This window comes from Penaeus japonicus, unplaced genomic scaffold (genome assembly GCF_977035675.1).
Source record: "Penaeus japonicus unplaced genomic scaffold, GWHDUDI00000001_assembly GWHDUDI00000015, whole genome shotgun sequence".
In the NCBI taxonomy this organism is placed as follows: domain Eukaryota; kingdom Metazoa; phylum Arthropoda; class Malacostraca; order Decapoda; family Penaeidae; genus Penaeus; species Penaeus japonicus.
Window position 1 is genome coordinate 34,311,678 of NW_028234417.1, and position 14,785 is coordinate 34,326,462.

Sequence of the window (14,785 nt, forward strand, 5' to 3'; positions counted from 1 at the left end):
TTAGAATTTTCCCTTCTTTGCCAGTCTCCGCACTTTGTTTCTCCGCTTGCCCCTCCCTCTTCCTCTTCCATCATCTCCACTTCCTCTCTTTCGTCCTCTCCTTCTCCCCTTTTCTCATCTCTTCCTCCTCTCTCCTCATCACCAGCCTCAATTCCCTCATCTCCTGTTCTCCTCCTCCTCCTCCTCCTTCCCGCCGCCCCCTCATCCCGCCGGCCAGCGAGCCTCTCCCGCCGAAAGTACGACAACGTGTCCCGAGCGGCATCGGCAGCACAGGCGAGAGGTCCGGGGGGCGTGGCGGCTTCAGTGCTGTGCCGCTCGTTCTCCTGGAGAGAGTGGATCTCGCCGCTCCGGTGTGGTGGTTGTGTTGTGGTGTGGTGGTGCCCGTCCTCCTCCCTCTCTCGCTAGCGATAGTTTTATAACAGCCTTTTACTCCAAGTACTTTGGAGCTAAACGATGGAATACCAAAACGACGAACAGATTTATATGGAGCAGGAGGAAGAGTGGGAGCGTGAGGGGCTGTTAGACCCTGCCTGGGAGAAACAGCAGAAAAAGGTCGGTTTGACTATATATTTTTTCGTATTTTTTCATTTCTTACTTTCTTACTTTGTTTCATTAGTTGGTCTCATTTAGTGTTAAGGTCATATATATATATTGTAGATTTCCATGTTCTTTTGAAAATGCTAGACTAACAAGTGCAAAGATGTATCTGAATGAGAGGAAGAGAGAGAGAGAGAAAGAGAGCGAGAGTGGAAGAGAGGAAGAGGAAACAGACAAATATGTAGAGATAGGGAGATAGAACGACACGTTGAAGAAGACAAAAATATTCAACGTGAGACAAAGAGATTGAGAGAGACAGAGAGATACAACATCACGCACTCCCCCACTCTGCCTAAAGGACGAAAAAGATTGAATTTCGGGCGAACGTAAACGAAAAGTTTAAATCGCGCCGCCTCTTTCCAAACTCGCAGTCGGAATTCGGCGAATTTCTCGTACCCGACAGCCGAAAGAAGGTCTTTTCCTACAGGCCAGACTACGGGAGTTCGGTATTATAGCCCTGAGCATAAACACGAGAGAAAGAAACGGGAAAATAGAGCAAGTTCGGGGATTTTTTTGAAGGTCTGGAAACGGTTTGGCGTTCTGGGCGGATTGTCTCATGTTAATGTTCACAACGACGGGCGCGAGGTCCTCAGGAGATGGAAATTGTATCGGGTGGATATATATATATATATATATATATATATATATATATATATATATATATATATATATATATATATAATGTATGTATGTGTGTCTGTATGTATCACTGCCGTATGTTCTGTATCTTTTGGGAGAATTTCTGTTGCTGAAGAGTAGATGGAATATGTAACCACGTCAAACGGTTTTATTTTTGTATCGTTTGTACTGGTAAAATGTTCACTTCTTGTATTTGGCTTGGCTTGAATTTGCACATTAACGTAAACTTTGAAATTAGATTTAATGTTAATATACAATTTTTGTCGACAATACTTACGAAGTATCTATCTCACTGGCCTTCGACTGAAATCGTAAGGTGACTTGAGATATTTTCGTCACTCCAGAAGGAGACCAAAATACGTTAGAAGAGATTGTGAGACCTATGGAGGATAGGCCCAAATTACTCAAACTCAACACCTTGTGGAGTGAACAAAGTGTCCCATTAACCTGAGGACTATACTGACTATGTGTAACGTTCTTGCATGCTCTCGCGTCGAGTCAAGAGGATAACCCACATTTGCTGCAAGTGTAGGAAACACCTGTAGCGCGGTATACTTTCCCCAGACAGGTGCGGCGGCTGTGAATTGTGTTGTTGAGGGCACATGTTCTTGTGTGTGTGACCCACTTTGGTAAAGGAAGAGAGGTGGGTGGAGAAAAGATTGGGGTTGAAGAGGAAGAAGATGAAGGTGTGGCAGAAGAGGGGAAGGAAGAGGAGAAAGAATTTGTTGTAAGAGGCGGGTGGGAAAGGTTAGAGAGAAAAGAGAGAGACCTGGAGTATGGTAGATATTCGGGTAAATATCCAGTCATATATCTTCATCGCTAAATTCTCACACACGAATCGTGGGATGGAGACACACACATGTAGCTTTTTTATTTTTGAAAATCAAGTATCCAGATCACGGTAGGCCTAGCACAAGACATGACCTCCCGCCCTCCACCTGCCTTAACGTCTCCTGGGCGTCTTCACAATACGCCTGAGCTCTCAATCTCATCCGACGGGGATTTCTTCCTCTTCAAGCTCTTTCAATTTTCTTCGCTGTCTCCTCTCCCCTCTGGCGGTGTTGTTGCATCTGCCTTCGCCTGCGGGTGGAGAATGATCTGCAACCCACCGGGAAAAGAGGGCTGAAGATGTGCTCATCTCACGCGGCCGATCCTAGATTATGTGATAGATCTGTGTACTCGCTCGCGTCAAAAAAGAAAAGAAAAAAGAAGAAAAAAAGTAGGAAAAAAGAACTAGTCCAGCGAGGTTGTAAGCTATCACGTGGCGGTCCGAGCACGTCTTTGTAAGGAGCGAGGTGTGGGGGGAGGCTGGGGGGGGAAGGGTCGGGAGGGGGCGGGGGAGGGGGTAGAGGGAGGAGGGAGGAAGGGAAGAGGGACTCGTGGGGTGGTGAGGGAGGAGGAAGGGGGTAAGGGCGAGGGATGCGCGAGATGAGACGGCTGAGGGAGGAGGGGAGGGGATGGGAGGGGGGAGCGCACGCACACTTATTACGACCTCTAGCGCAGGGGTTAGGGGATACGACCACGCGCGCCCGTACTACTACTACTACTACATATACAGTCCGGTTGACGGGTCGAGAAAGCAAGGCGGCGGAGGAGGAGGAGAAGGAGAAAGGGAAGGAGAAGGAGAAGGAGAAGGAGAAGGAGGAGGAGGAGGAGGAGGAGGAGAAGGAGAAGGAGAAGGAGAAGGAGAAGGAGAAGGAGAAGGAGAAGGAGAAGGAGAAGGAGAAGGAGAAGGAGGGGGAGGGGGGAGGTGACCATGCCGTTACGTCCGTCCGCCGTCGCCGCCGCAGCCGCAGCCGCCGCCCACGACCAAGTTTGGTGCTGGCCTCCGCCGTCAGCCAGCGCTGGCTCCGGCCGTAGGGTGGGCGGGGTGGGTCGGAGATGGTCGCCGTAGTGGGCTATATGGGCGAGGAAGGCTGGGCACTCACCTGTTCCTACCTCACCCTTTTCCCCTCTCTCTCCATCGCCGTCCCTTTCCCCTCCTACTCCTCACCTGGCCCTCTCCTACCCCCTCACCTGGCCCTCTCCTGGCCCTCTCCTACCCCCTCTCCTACCCCCTCACCTGGCCCTTTCCTACCCCCTCTCCTACCCCCTCCTACCCCCTCTCCTACCCCCTCACCTGGCCCTCTCCTACCCCCTCACCTAGCTCTCTCCTACCCCCTCACCTGGCCATCTCCTACCCCCTCTCCTACCCCCTCACCTGGCCCTCTCCTACCCCTCTTCTACCCCCTCTCCTACCCCCTCACCTACCCCCTCACCTGCCCCCCACCCCTCCCCCTGCCGGGCCTGGCACTCTGTAAGCGGTCGCACGCGGAAGTAGCGGCGGTGCCCAGGCCATCCGTGCACGCGGCGATGCCCACCACGACGTGATCTGAATAAAGAACTCGGAAGCGACTCCCAGAAGGGTAGTCCGGCGTGGACGAGACGGCGGGCTATGCTGGCTACTCTGCAACGAAAAAGCGATACCGGGTGCTGTGGCTACCGTGGTTTACGCGAGTCTTTCCTGGTTCAGACGTCAGACTTTGCTCGCATAATCTCCGTGGGTCCGACGGGCAGCGGCGCATGGGAGGGGGCAGGGGGCGAGGGTGGAACGGGTGTCCGTGGGAGGGGGCAGGGGGGGAGGGTGGAACGGGTGAGGGGGAGACTATGTGATTAAGGAATTGAGTGGAAGGGTAATATTTAGATTGAAAGTAATTAACTGTCCACTTTCTCGCAGTCTGATCACGTTGGATTAACTCATACGGTTGAATTTATATCGTGCAGGGAAGAGGTGGGAGGTGAGAAGAGGGGTTGTGTGTGGGGTGGGGGTGGGTGGGGTTTAGGGGGTACTGTAAGTGTATCTGGATGAGGGTGAGGGGGGGTTGATGTTGCAGGTGGGGGCGGGAGGGGTGATGTTGCAGGTGGAGGAGGAGGGGATGGGAGGGAGGGGGACGAGGCCGGGCGGGGCAGGGCAGTGCAACTTGCAGGGACAGGGAGAATTATTAGAGACTTAATGAAAAAGCAACTGAACCTCTCGGCGGATGTTGAACCTAAGGACCTTGAGGGGGGGAAGGGTAGGGGTAGGGGGAGGGGAAGGGGAGGAGAGGAGAGGGAAGAGACGTAGGAGGGGAGGGGTTAGGGAGGTAGGGGGAGGAAGGGGGAGGAGGGGAAGGAGAAGAGTGCATTCAAGGTTACAGTCTGACACAACCACAAGGCGACACGAGGGGGTTGTGAAGTGACTTCTGTGCGTTTGGGGGAAAAGAGGTGAAAGAGGGGTGTGGATGGGGGGTGGGGTGGGGGGATGGGTGTAGGAGAATGAATGAAAGGGGCAAAGAGGGGAGTGCAAGAAAAAAGAGAAAACGGGAGAGTAGGAGCAAACAGAGATGATTGAAAACACGCGATAAAGATAGAGAAGAAGGGTGACAGGAGACAAGCAGACGTCCTTAGTTAAGTCAATAAATACATTAATAAATGAATAAATAAATGAATTAAAAAAAAGAGCAGGAGAGAGACACGAAGAGGATTCCGAAGGGTTGGTAACTCGGTGCTGAAGGTCCTCCTCGAGATGCCGTCTGTCTGTCTGTTGCCAGATCGGTGGAAGTGGAACTCGCCAGACGAGGAAATTACTCGCGAGATAAACTTAATGTGTGAGGTTAGTGTCGGGGTTGCGGTGGGGGTGGGGGTGAGGGTGGCGGTTGGGGTGAGGGTGGGGGTTGGGGTAGGGGTGAGGGTTGGGGTTGGAGAGGGGAAGGGGGTAAGGGAGCTTGGAGGGGGACAGGGGACAGGGAGAAGGGAGAAAGGGAAGGTCGAGGACTCCTCTAATTCTTGCCCTCTCCCCCTTTTTCTTCCCCCTCTCCCCACCTCTCTTCCCCCCCCAGTCCCCTCCACCTCTCCCTCCCCTCCACCCCTCCCTCATCTGTAGCATGGACGCGTAGCACTAACCTCTACATTTTAGGTAAAAAGACAAACAAACAAAAAATCCCATGAAATCTCACAATTCAATCAACATTATCCGGGAAAATCATATCCCTCCCTTCACACATGTCCTATGGAAATGAGATGGGGTCCTTTTGCTAGGAGAGGAACCAACGCCAGACTTGAAGGATGCTGGGATGCTGGGATCCTGAAGCCCAAGGAGACTTGAAGAGGCTGTGGAAGCGAAGGAGATGACGTCACGGAGATGTGTGTGTGTGTGTGTGTGTGTGTGTCTGATTGAGAAAGAGAGAGAGAGAGAGAGAGAGAGAGAGAGAGAGAGAGAGAGAGAGAGAGAGAGAGAGAGAGAGAGAGAGAGAGAGAGAGAGAGAGAGAGAGAGAGAAATAAAAATAGAAAGAGATACGACAGAATGGAATACGATGGGGGAGTTTGGAGGTGGAGTGTTAGAGAGATCGGTGGTGTGGGGTTTGGGAAAGTGGGGGGAGAGAGAGGGGGCACTGGTGAGAATGGAAGACAGGAAGGAAAAAAAAAGTGTAAGTGTATAAGTTAGAGAAAGTGTGGGAATGGGAAAGGGGGGCAAAAGGGGGGCAGAAGCGGTTGGTGGGGGGAGGGGGGCGGGGGGGGGCGGAGGATGTAGGTTGTTTGCCACATATAAATGGCCAAACAATTCTTCGTATCTCGCCGGTCGGGGTCGTGCGTCACCGCCACGAAATTCGCGAAGGTCCGGCTCTTTCCCCCGTCTATTCGAGGGGGAGAAGGGGAAGGGACGAAGGGGGTAGGGGAGGGTGGAGAGGGGGGAGGAGGAAGAGAGGGAGAGGGCGATAGGGTTGAGAGAGCACAATTTAAAGTGCCAAGTATTATGTGAAGTGTTCTAAGCCTTGGGAGTGTGAAGTATGGCTTTACCGGCGGCGCGGCCCTCTCTTTTTTTTTGCGTTGATCAGCTGATTTAGACTTGGAGTGGGGGAGGGAGAGAGAGAGAGAGAGAGAGAGAGAGAGAGAGAGAGAGAGAGAGAAAGAGAAAGAGAAAGAGAAAGAGAAAGAGAAAGAGAAAGAGAAAGAGAAAGAGAAAGAGAGAGAGAGAGAGAGAGAGAGAGAGAGAGAGAGAGAGTTAGAGGATAAGGTAGGGGAAAAGAAAGAGGGAGAGGGGATAAAGGAGGAGGAAGGGGGGAGGGGGAGACACGTAACTCGCATAATCACCGCGGCGGATCACACTGCAGTGTCTTACTCTCCATGAACAGCGACGTGACTCTGATAACCTGTCGGGTATTTTCTTTTAAACGTTGTGAGAACACAGTTACTGTGATTATACGATCGTTGAGACCTGGGAATCAAGCTCGACTCTAATCGTAGAGGGTATTGCGATCGTCACGCCCCGCCGAAGATCAAGCTCTACCCTCCCCTCCCCCTCCACCCCCTTCACCTCCAGTGTCTCCCCGCATCTACCACCTTCCCTCCCCCCCTCCTCCTCCAGTGTCCCCCCCTCACCTACCACCTTCCCCCGAGTGTCACCCTGCATCTCTGCATCTCGGCCCCTGCCCTCGATATACCTGCTGGAGGCGCCGTCGCGGTCGCTTGATCGTTTCATTAATTAAAAGGGTTGGACAGAGATTGGCTCTTGAGGCGAGAGACAGCTGGCGTGCGCGCGCGTGTGTGGGAGGGAATTGTTTGTGTTTTCTTGCTATTAACACTTAGGTATTCACAGTCGTTATATTGCTTCTGCCGCTCCCTTCCGCCTTCCTTTTTTATCGCCTTAGGGGGTTTCCTTCTCTTATGTAATCCGTCTTTTATTTATTATTCACTCGTTCCTTTATTCGCTCATGTATTTTGTATTTTGTATCTGTGCACTCGTTTGTTTGGATTTTTTTTTATTCATTCGTCTATTCACTTTCCTATTCACTTGTTCCTTTACTCATTTATCCATTCGTTCATTAGATCATTCGTCGACCTATTTACTCATCCGATTACTCATTTCTTTATTCACTCATTCGCTTATGCATTTCTCCATTCACTTCACACGTCCGCTTTACCAACCCTCTGACGTCACCGGAGATCGTCCCCTTTCCATCAGTGTTTGTACTCGGGCGTTGCGTTAGATGCTTTTCCCACGCGCTTTTAGGGTCGGATATCCGTCTTTGGGGAAATACGATGTGTTCGCAGAAGGTGTGGGTGTGTGCGTGGGCGGGGTGTAGCGGGGGGAGGGGGGAGGGGGGAGGGGGCATTTCTCGTGGGTAGAAGAGAGAGAGAGAAATACAGGCACATGTATAGACATAGATACAGACATAGGCACAGGCGTAGACACGCATGCAAACACACATATAGACACACATACAGACAAACATACAGACACACACATATACACATACACATATACACATACACATAAACACACACAGACACATACACACACAGACACACACACACACAGACACAGACACACACAGACACAGACACAGACACAGACACAGACACAGACACAGACACACACACACACACACACACACACACACACACACACACACACACACACACACACACACACACACACACACACACACACACACACACACACAGAGAAAGAGAAAGAGAAAGAGAAAGAGAAAGAGAAAGAGAAAGAGAAAGAGAAAGAGAAAGAGAGAGAGAGAGAGAGAGAGAGAGAGAGAGAGAGAGAGAGAGAGAGAGAGAGAGAGGAGCGAGAGAGCAAGCGAGCGAGGAAGAAGCATCCGACATCCGCCCCACGTGGAGCATCCGGCGCCGGATATCCTCAGTGATCCGTGCCTACCTGGCTTATTTGGAGATGTAGGTCGTGTCGGCGGCACGGCAAGGCTCCGAGGCACGGCACTGAGGGTGGCTCTCTCGCGGGGCATCGGCTTGCATCGGCGAAACGAGGCGTTGTTGACTGGTCGTTGATGAGTCGTTGACGTTTTAGGGCAGATAGTAAAAAAAAGAGAGAGAAAAAAAAAAAAAAAACCCAGACGCTTAATTGTTCATGTGCAATGTACAATCTTGTATGATCTATTGGTTTTCACAATGTAGGCCTATCCAAGAATTCTCAATATTAAACGAGGACTAAGCAATATCGACTTTGGTTGGCTGTGCTAGATGTTCGCTTGTTAGACCTAAACGCGGGCTGAGTGAGCCGGCACGGAGGAGGTGGTCCTTGGCCGAGAATGGGCGGGTGGGCGTCACCCAACACCGTGGGCGGCCGCTAAAGTGAACGCGGGTAAATATAGCCAGCTGGTGACAATTCCTTTCGCGTGGCGCTGCGACCGCCAGCCAGGGCGCCCCGCCCCGCCTCCGCCCGCCCCTCTCGCTCTGCCAAGACTCGTACTTTCTCTCTCGCTTATTCTTGCTCTCGCCCCTCTCTCGCTCGTCTCCCTTTTCGCTTTCTATTTTCATTCTCTCTCTCGCTCGTCTCCCTTTTCGCTTTCTATTTTCATTCTCTCTCTCTTTCTCTCTCTCTTTCTCTTTCTCTCTCTTTCTCTTTCTCTCTTTCTCTTTCTCTCTTTCTCTTTCTCTCTTTCTCTCTTTCTCTCTCTTTCTCTCTTTTTCTTTCTCTTTCTCTTTCTCTTTCTCTCTCTCTCTCTCTCTTTATCTCTCTCTATTTCTCTCTCTCTCCCTTTCTCTCTCTCTCTCTCTCTCTCTCTCTCTCCTCTCTCTCTTTCTCTTTTTCTCTTTTTTCTCTTTCACTCTCTCATTCTCATTCTCCCTCTCTCTCTCTCTCTCCCTCTCTCTTCTCTCTCTCTCCCTCTCTCTCTCCCTCTCCCTCTCCCTCCTCTCCCTCTCCCTCTCCCTCTCCCTCTCCCTCTCCCTCTCCCTCTCCCTCTCCCTCTCCTCCTCCCCCCCTCCCCCTCCTCCTTCCCCAGATATAAACGCTTAACTCCCTAAGAAGCCATGCTCACACGACGGCGACGGCTCGAACATATGCCCCCACGAAGCGCCAGAACAAGAAAACATCAGATTAATAGACAATAGATGATGACGTCATGAAATGGTACGAGCGAGACTGAAGTACCAAGAGGCGGGCGCCGGGCGTGTACCCCCAAGGTGGGCACGGAGGAACTAGGCCAGGTTATTTGCCCAAGGCTTGCCCCCTCAGGCTACATGTCGAGGTTTAGGGTTATAAGGTCGGGACGTAAGGGAAAGGAAGGGGTAGGGAGTGGGGGTGGGGGTGGGAGTTGGAGTGGGAGAATAATAATGAGAAAGAGAGAGTGGAAGAGGGAGAATGAGAAGGAGAAGAAGGAAAAAGAGAGGCGTGGAAAGAAGGGATGGGGGGGGGGGGGGCAGGTAAAGGCAGTGGCGACGAAAAAGGGGCGGAAATGACAGGATTGCCAAGATTCCTTCTGGGTTTCCCTCTCGCCCTTCAGCCATTGGTTCTAAACGTTCTGAAAGTTTGTGTGTGATCATATTGATGGACACTTCTAGGGGCTTTCCTGGAGTGCGTGTTCGCTCGTGCCTTCCCTCTCTCACTCACTCATTCACTCACTCTCTCACTCACTTACTCACTCACTTCACTCCTTTCCTCCCTTCTTCCCTCTTCCCTCCCTTCGCTCCCTTCACTTCTCCCCTTTCTCTCTTCATCTCTCTCTCTCCCTCTCCCCCTCTCCCCCTCTCCCCTCTCTCCCTCTCTCCCTCTCTCCCTCTCTCTCTCCCTCTCTCTCTCTCTCTCTCTCTCTCTCTCTCTCTCCTCTCCCCTCTCCTCTCTCTCTCTCTCCCTCTCTCTCTCCTCTCTCTCTCTCTCTCTCTCTCTCTCTCTCTCTCTCTCTCTCTCTCTCTCTCTCTCTCTCTCTCTCTCTCTCTCTCTCTCTCTCTCTCTCTCTCTCTTTCCCATCACCCTAGCCAAACCTCCTTCAATAATAGGCATCATTTATAGGATCACCTCTCGTGTGGGCGGATACCCAGAGCCGCGGTGGTAGTACGCACGGATTGCGTATGGCGTAATTATATCGAGGAGGCACGCCCTCCTCTTCTGCTATTTCTATTTCTTCCTCCTTCTGCTTCTTTTTCTTCTTCCTGCTTCTCCTACTACTTATTCTTACTCTTTCCCTCCTCCTTCTTCATCCCTCTTCCAATCTCTCCCTCCCTCCCTCCCTCTTCCTCTCTCTCCCTCCATCCCTCCCTCCTCTACCTCCTCCCTCCTTCCCTCCTTCCCTCCATCCCCCCTCCTCCTCCTCCATCCCCCCTCCTCCTCCTCCCCCCCCTCCTCCTCCTCCTCCTCCTCCTCCTCCTCCTCCTCCTCCTCCTCCTCCTCCTCCTCCTCCTCCTCCTCCTCCTCCTCCTCCTCCTCCTCCTCCTCTTCCCTCTAATGACCTGGTTACATGTGCTCCCACTCTCGTGTCTGATAGGTGGTAGTTAAGGTAGCGAGTGACAAGCCATCATTAGTACCCTTTGTAGTACCATTCATGACGTCATAGGTGAGGTTGCTTTGAGGTCACGTGATGAAAGTAGGGTTGCGTGTGGGTTTTAATTGTTTGTTTGTTTTGCGGGCTCATTGTCTTTGCTGGGGGTAGGGGGAGGGGAGTTGGGTGTGGATAGGGCGGGGAGGCGGGCATCTCGGCAGAGGGTCGTTAAGTGTTTTTTTCTCCTTTTAATTGTCGTTATTTAAAATGCTGTTTATATGTGTATTTAAAGGGACTGTTAGGAATAGGGTTGTGGATTTAGTCTTAGATATATTATTTACCGCCTACTTTACATTTTTTTTCCTCTTTATATGTACTCGAAGTATTATGCATCGTCTCACGAAGTCCATTTGAAGCGGTTTTGTACTCATCTTTTACCGTGCACCCCCCTCTCGTGTTCTCAAAACACGAGTCTACTTTCTCGCTGCCATAGTTTTCCAAGTTCCATTGATCTAGCAAGTTCATTTTGTTTGCGAGAGTGTTGTTGCTGTGATCTAGTAGATATGCGGAGACTTATGGATATGCAAATTAAGCTCTAGAGCGGTTTGTTTGTTCCTTTGTTTTCACTCTGTAGTGGATTCGTTTTCGGTGGAGTTAACATGGCGCTTGCCTGTTTTTTTTTTATTTGTCTGTATAAATATTTGTTCATGGTGTTGCGAGCGCGTGCACACATGTAGGCACACGGACGCACACAAATGCAAACGCACACACAAACACACATAGACAGACAGAAAGACAAATAGACAAGACATGCAGGCAGACACACAAACACACAGACAGACACACAGACAGACACAGACAATCCCACAGACACAGAGACCGACACCCAACATCCCACCTATTCAGTCTCTGGGTATGCAAGTGTCTGTTGATTTACTGTTCATAATATATCCTTTTGGTTTGCATAACCGTTTTAATCATCTTCTTGTGTTCATCCGCTCGCAATATATCTGGGCATGATTTTTGCTCTGTATGTATATCTCTTTTTTATCTTCTTATCTTATGCAAGTCCCTGACCTCGGCGTGTGTGTCATGGCCTGGCAGACGGAGGGGGGTAGGGGTGGATGAAGGGGGTGGGGGTGACGGGGTGAAGGGACGGATTTTTTTTTTTTTTTTTTTTTTTTTTAGTACCTCATGGTCATCTCAGTTGTGGATGCGATGAACATGTTCTTTGTCGTCGAGGAGGAGGAGGAGGAGGAGGAGGAGGAGGGGGAGGGGGGGCGTGAGGTCTGTTTGTCGTGCATTGCCATTGGGGTCCGTCTGTCTGCCTCCTCTTTCTCTCATTCTCTTTCTCTCTCTCTCTCTCTCTCTCTCTCTCTCTCTCTCTCTCTCTCTCTCTCTCTCTCTCTCTCTCTCTCTCTCTCTCTCTCTCTCTCTCTCTCTCTCTCTTTCTCCCACTCTTTCTCCCACTCTCTCACTCAGTCAATATCCGCTTCTTATCGCCCGCTTCCTCTTCCACCTATTTCCTCATCACCCAATCCTTCTCTTCCTTAACTCACCGCCTGACTCATTACCTCACGATCTTGACTCGCCTTTGAAACCCACTCAATCTGACCGGCCTTCTCCCCCCCCTCTCTCCCCCTCTCCGCCTCCCCCCCTCCTCTTCCTCCTCCTACTCCTCCACCCCCTCCCCCTCCTCCTCCTACTCCTACTCCTACTCCCACCCGTCCCCTGCTTCCTTGACCAGCCTTGAACTTCCTTCTTGCATATCCTTCTCCCCTTACCCCCTCCTCCTCCTCCTCCACCTCATCTCGGCCCCTATTCCTCCCCCTCTCTCGTCTCCCTCCCCTCTCCCTCCTCTCCCTACTCCTCCCTCCTCTCCCTACTCCTCCCTCGTCTCCTCCTCTTCCCTCCCTCACCTCCTCCTCTCTCTCCTCTCTCCCTCCCCTCCCCCCCTTCCTCCTCCTCCTTCTCCTCCTCTTTCTCTGCATATTTCTTCCTCACGCCATCTTTAAACATTCTTAAGGTGAATCACACCTTCGCGTCATGCTGTCGTCATCGTGTCTCTCTGACGTCACACGTTCTGTGCACGCAAATGCATACACACACACAAGCTCACGCGCACACACACACACACACACACACACACACACACACACACACACACACACACACACACACACACACACACACACACACACACACACACACACACACACACACACTTACTTATTTACTTACATATTCAGACATACATTGCCATCACGTTTTTTTCCTGAATTTAACTACATCCTTGTACTCTTATAAGCCCCATTTGTCACTCGTGCTAGTGCATGTGGTGTACGGGGGGTGGGGGTGGGGGGTGGGGGGGGGTGCAGTAGCGTGGGAGCGCATCTTAAACTCACATTTTTCTCTTTTCTTTGATAAATGCTTTGATAAGTCGATGTCGAAACGCTGTCTCCTGGAGGATATGGATGCTTCCGGAAATGGCATATTCGGAAACGTATCGGTGGTGCCACGGGACTTCCCCCCCGCCTCCTTCTTTTCCTCTCTCCTCTCCCCCCCTTTTTTCTCTGTTCACTTTTTCTCTTTTGTTTTCGTCTCTTTTCTCTTTTCTTTTTTCTTTTTCTGCTTCTCTTCTTCTTCTCTCCTCTCGTCTCCTCTCCTCTCCTCTCCTCTCCTCTCCTCTCCTCTCCTCTCCTCTCCTCTCCTCTCCTCTCCTCTCCTCTCCTCTCCTCTCCTCTCTCTTTCCCCTCCTCTCGTCTCTTGCTGATACCTCCCTCCCTCCCTCTCTCCCTCCCTCCTTCGCGTGCTCCTGACGTCTCCCCTCCCCTCCCCTCCCAATCCCCCCTCCCCCCCTCCCCCCCTCCCCTCATTTCCTCGCTGCGGTCGTGGAAAAGGGCGTCTCTCTCAGGAATTTCTGTGGATGCGTGTCTTGCGTATCTCCTCCTGTTGCCGTTCCATCCATCTATCCGTCTATCCGTCCATCTATCCGTCTATCTATCCATTTATCCGTCTATCAATCCATCTATCTATCCGTCTATATATCCGTCTATCTACCCGTTTATCTATCCGTCTATTTATCCGTCCATCTATACGTCTATCTATCCGTCTATCCGGCCATCTATCCGTCTATCCATCCGTCTATCCATCCATCTATCCAACCATGTCAATGTTGATCTTGTTTATTTGCGTGTTTTTTTTCTCTCTATTCTTTGTTTATCCATTGATTTATTCTTGTAGCTTTTTTACTTTACTTTTGACTTTATTTTGGTAGTTAGGATTTCACGGGAGCGCGATCATTGAATTATGGGACGCCGTTCAAGGTGGCGCCGTTCAGAGACCGTTCGGAAGTTTCAGAAGTTTCAGGACGTGCGTTTGTCTGTGTGTGTGTGTGTGTGTGTGTGTGTGTGTGTGTGTGTGTGTGTGTGTGTGTGTGTGTGTGTATGTATGTGTGTGGTAGGGGGGGGGTGTACCTGTGCGTATGAGTGTACATGTACGTGTGTTCGTGCGTGCTCGAGCGTGTGTGTGCGGTAAAGGGTTCGAGGTGCTGGGGGGGGGGGTGTCTCTTGAGTTGCAGTTCAGGTTCGAATCACATGCGTAAGTGAATAAGCGTTGAGTGAATCTCATCCTACAGCAAAAACCTGCGTCGACATCCTGGTGGAGTCTGGATGAACGTGGCCGAACTTCAAGTGTATGAGGAAGAGTGGCAGGGTGACAGGGAGGCAGGGGTGAAAGGGTTCGGGACAAGGGTAGGGGAAGCACAAGAGGATGGGGAAGGGAGGGGGGAGGGCGAGCGGACCGAGGGTTGACGCGAAGGGGAAAGAGGCAACGAACGGTACAGAAGCAGGGGAAGGAGAAAGGGGACGGGCAAAAAACAGGGGTAGGGGCAAGAGAAAGGGAACGGATAGAAACAGGGACAGTGTCAGGGGCAAGAGACCAGAGACCAAAGACCAGAGATCAAAGACCAGAGACCAGAGACAGACAGAGAGACACAGACCAATGATGAGTCGTGTTTAAGATATCACAAGTGGTCACACTCCCCCCCCCCTCCCCTCTCCCCTCCCCATCGCCCCACCCCGCAAACCCGCCCGTCCGTTGCACCGCCACTCAAAACAGTACCATTTTAGGCACTGTGGCAGCGGAGAGGATGTGATGAACGTGTTTACATAACATGCTAGGATGTTGCAGGGGGCGTCAGTGGTGAGGTGGCTTGTCTAGGGCTATTGCTGGAGCTATTGCTAGGGCTAGGTGGAGGGGGAGTGGGAGGTGGAATCCGAATGGAGAGAGTAGGGCTAAA

At 51.4% G+C, this 14,785-nt stretch overlaps 1 protein-coding gene across 3 annotated transcripts in view; it reads left to right on the top strand.

Moving 5' to 3' along the window:
- The first annotated feature begins 302 nt into the window (after positions 1 to 302).
- The window catches only part of Actn (alpha actinin), a 95,939-nt gene continuing 81,456 nt past the window's right edge, over positions 303 to 14,785 (top strand). For all 3 annotated transcript variants that reach the window (XM_086544786.1, XM_043031828.2, XM_043031829.2), the window contains exon 1: positions 303 to 552. In XM_086544786.1, coding sequence (XP_086400912.1) covers positions 454 to 552 — 99 coding nt within the window. In that variant the 5' untranslated portion in view covers positions 303 to 453. The remainder of the gene's footprint in view (positions 553 to 14,785) is intronic.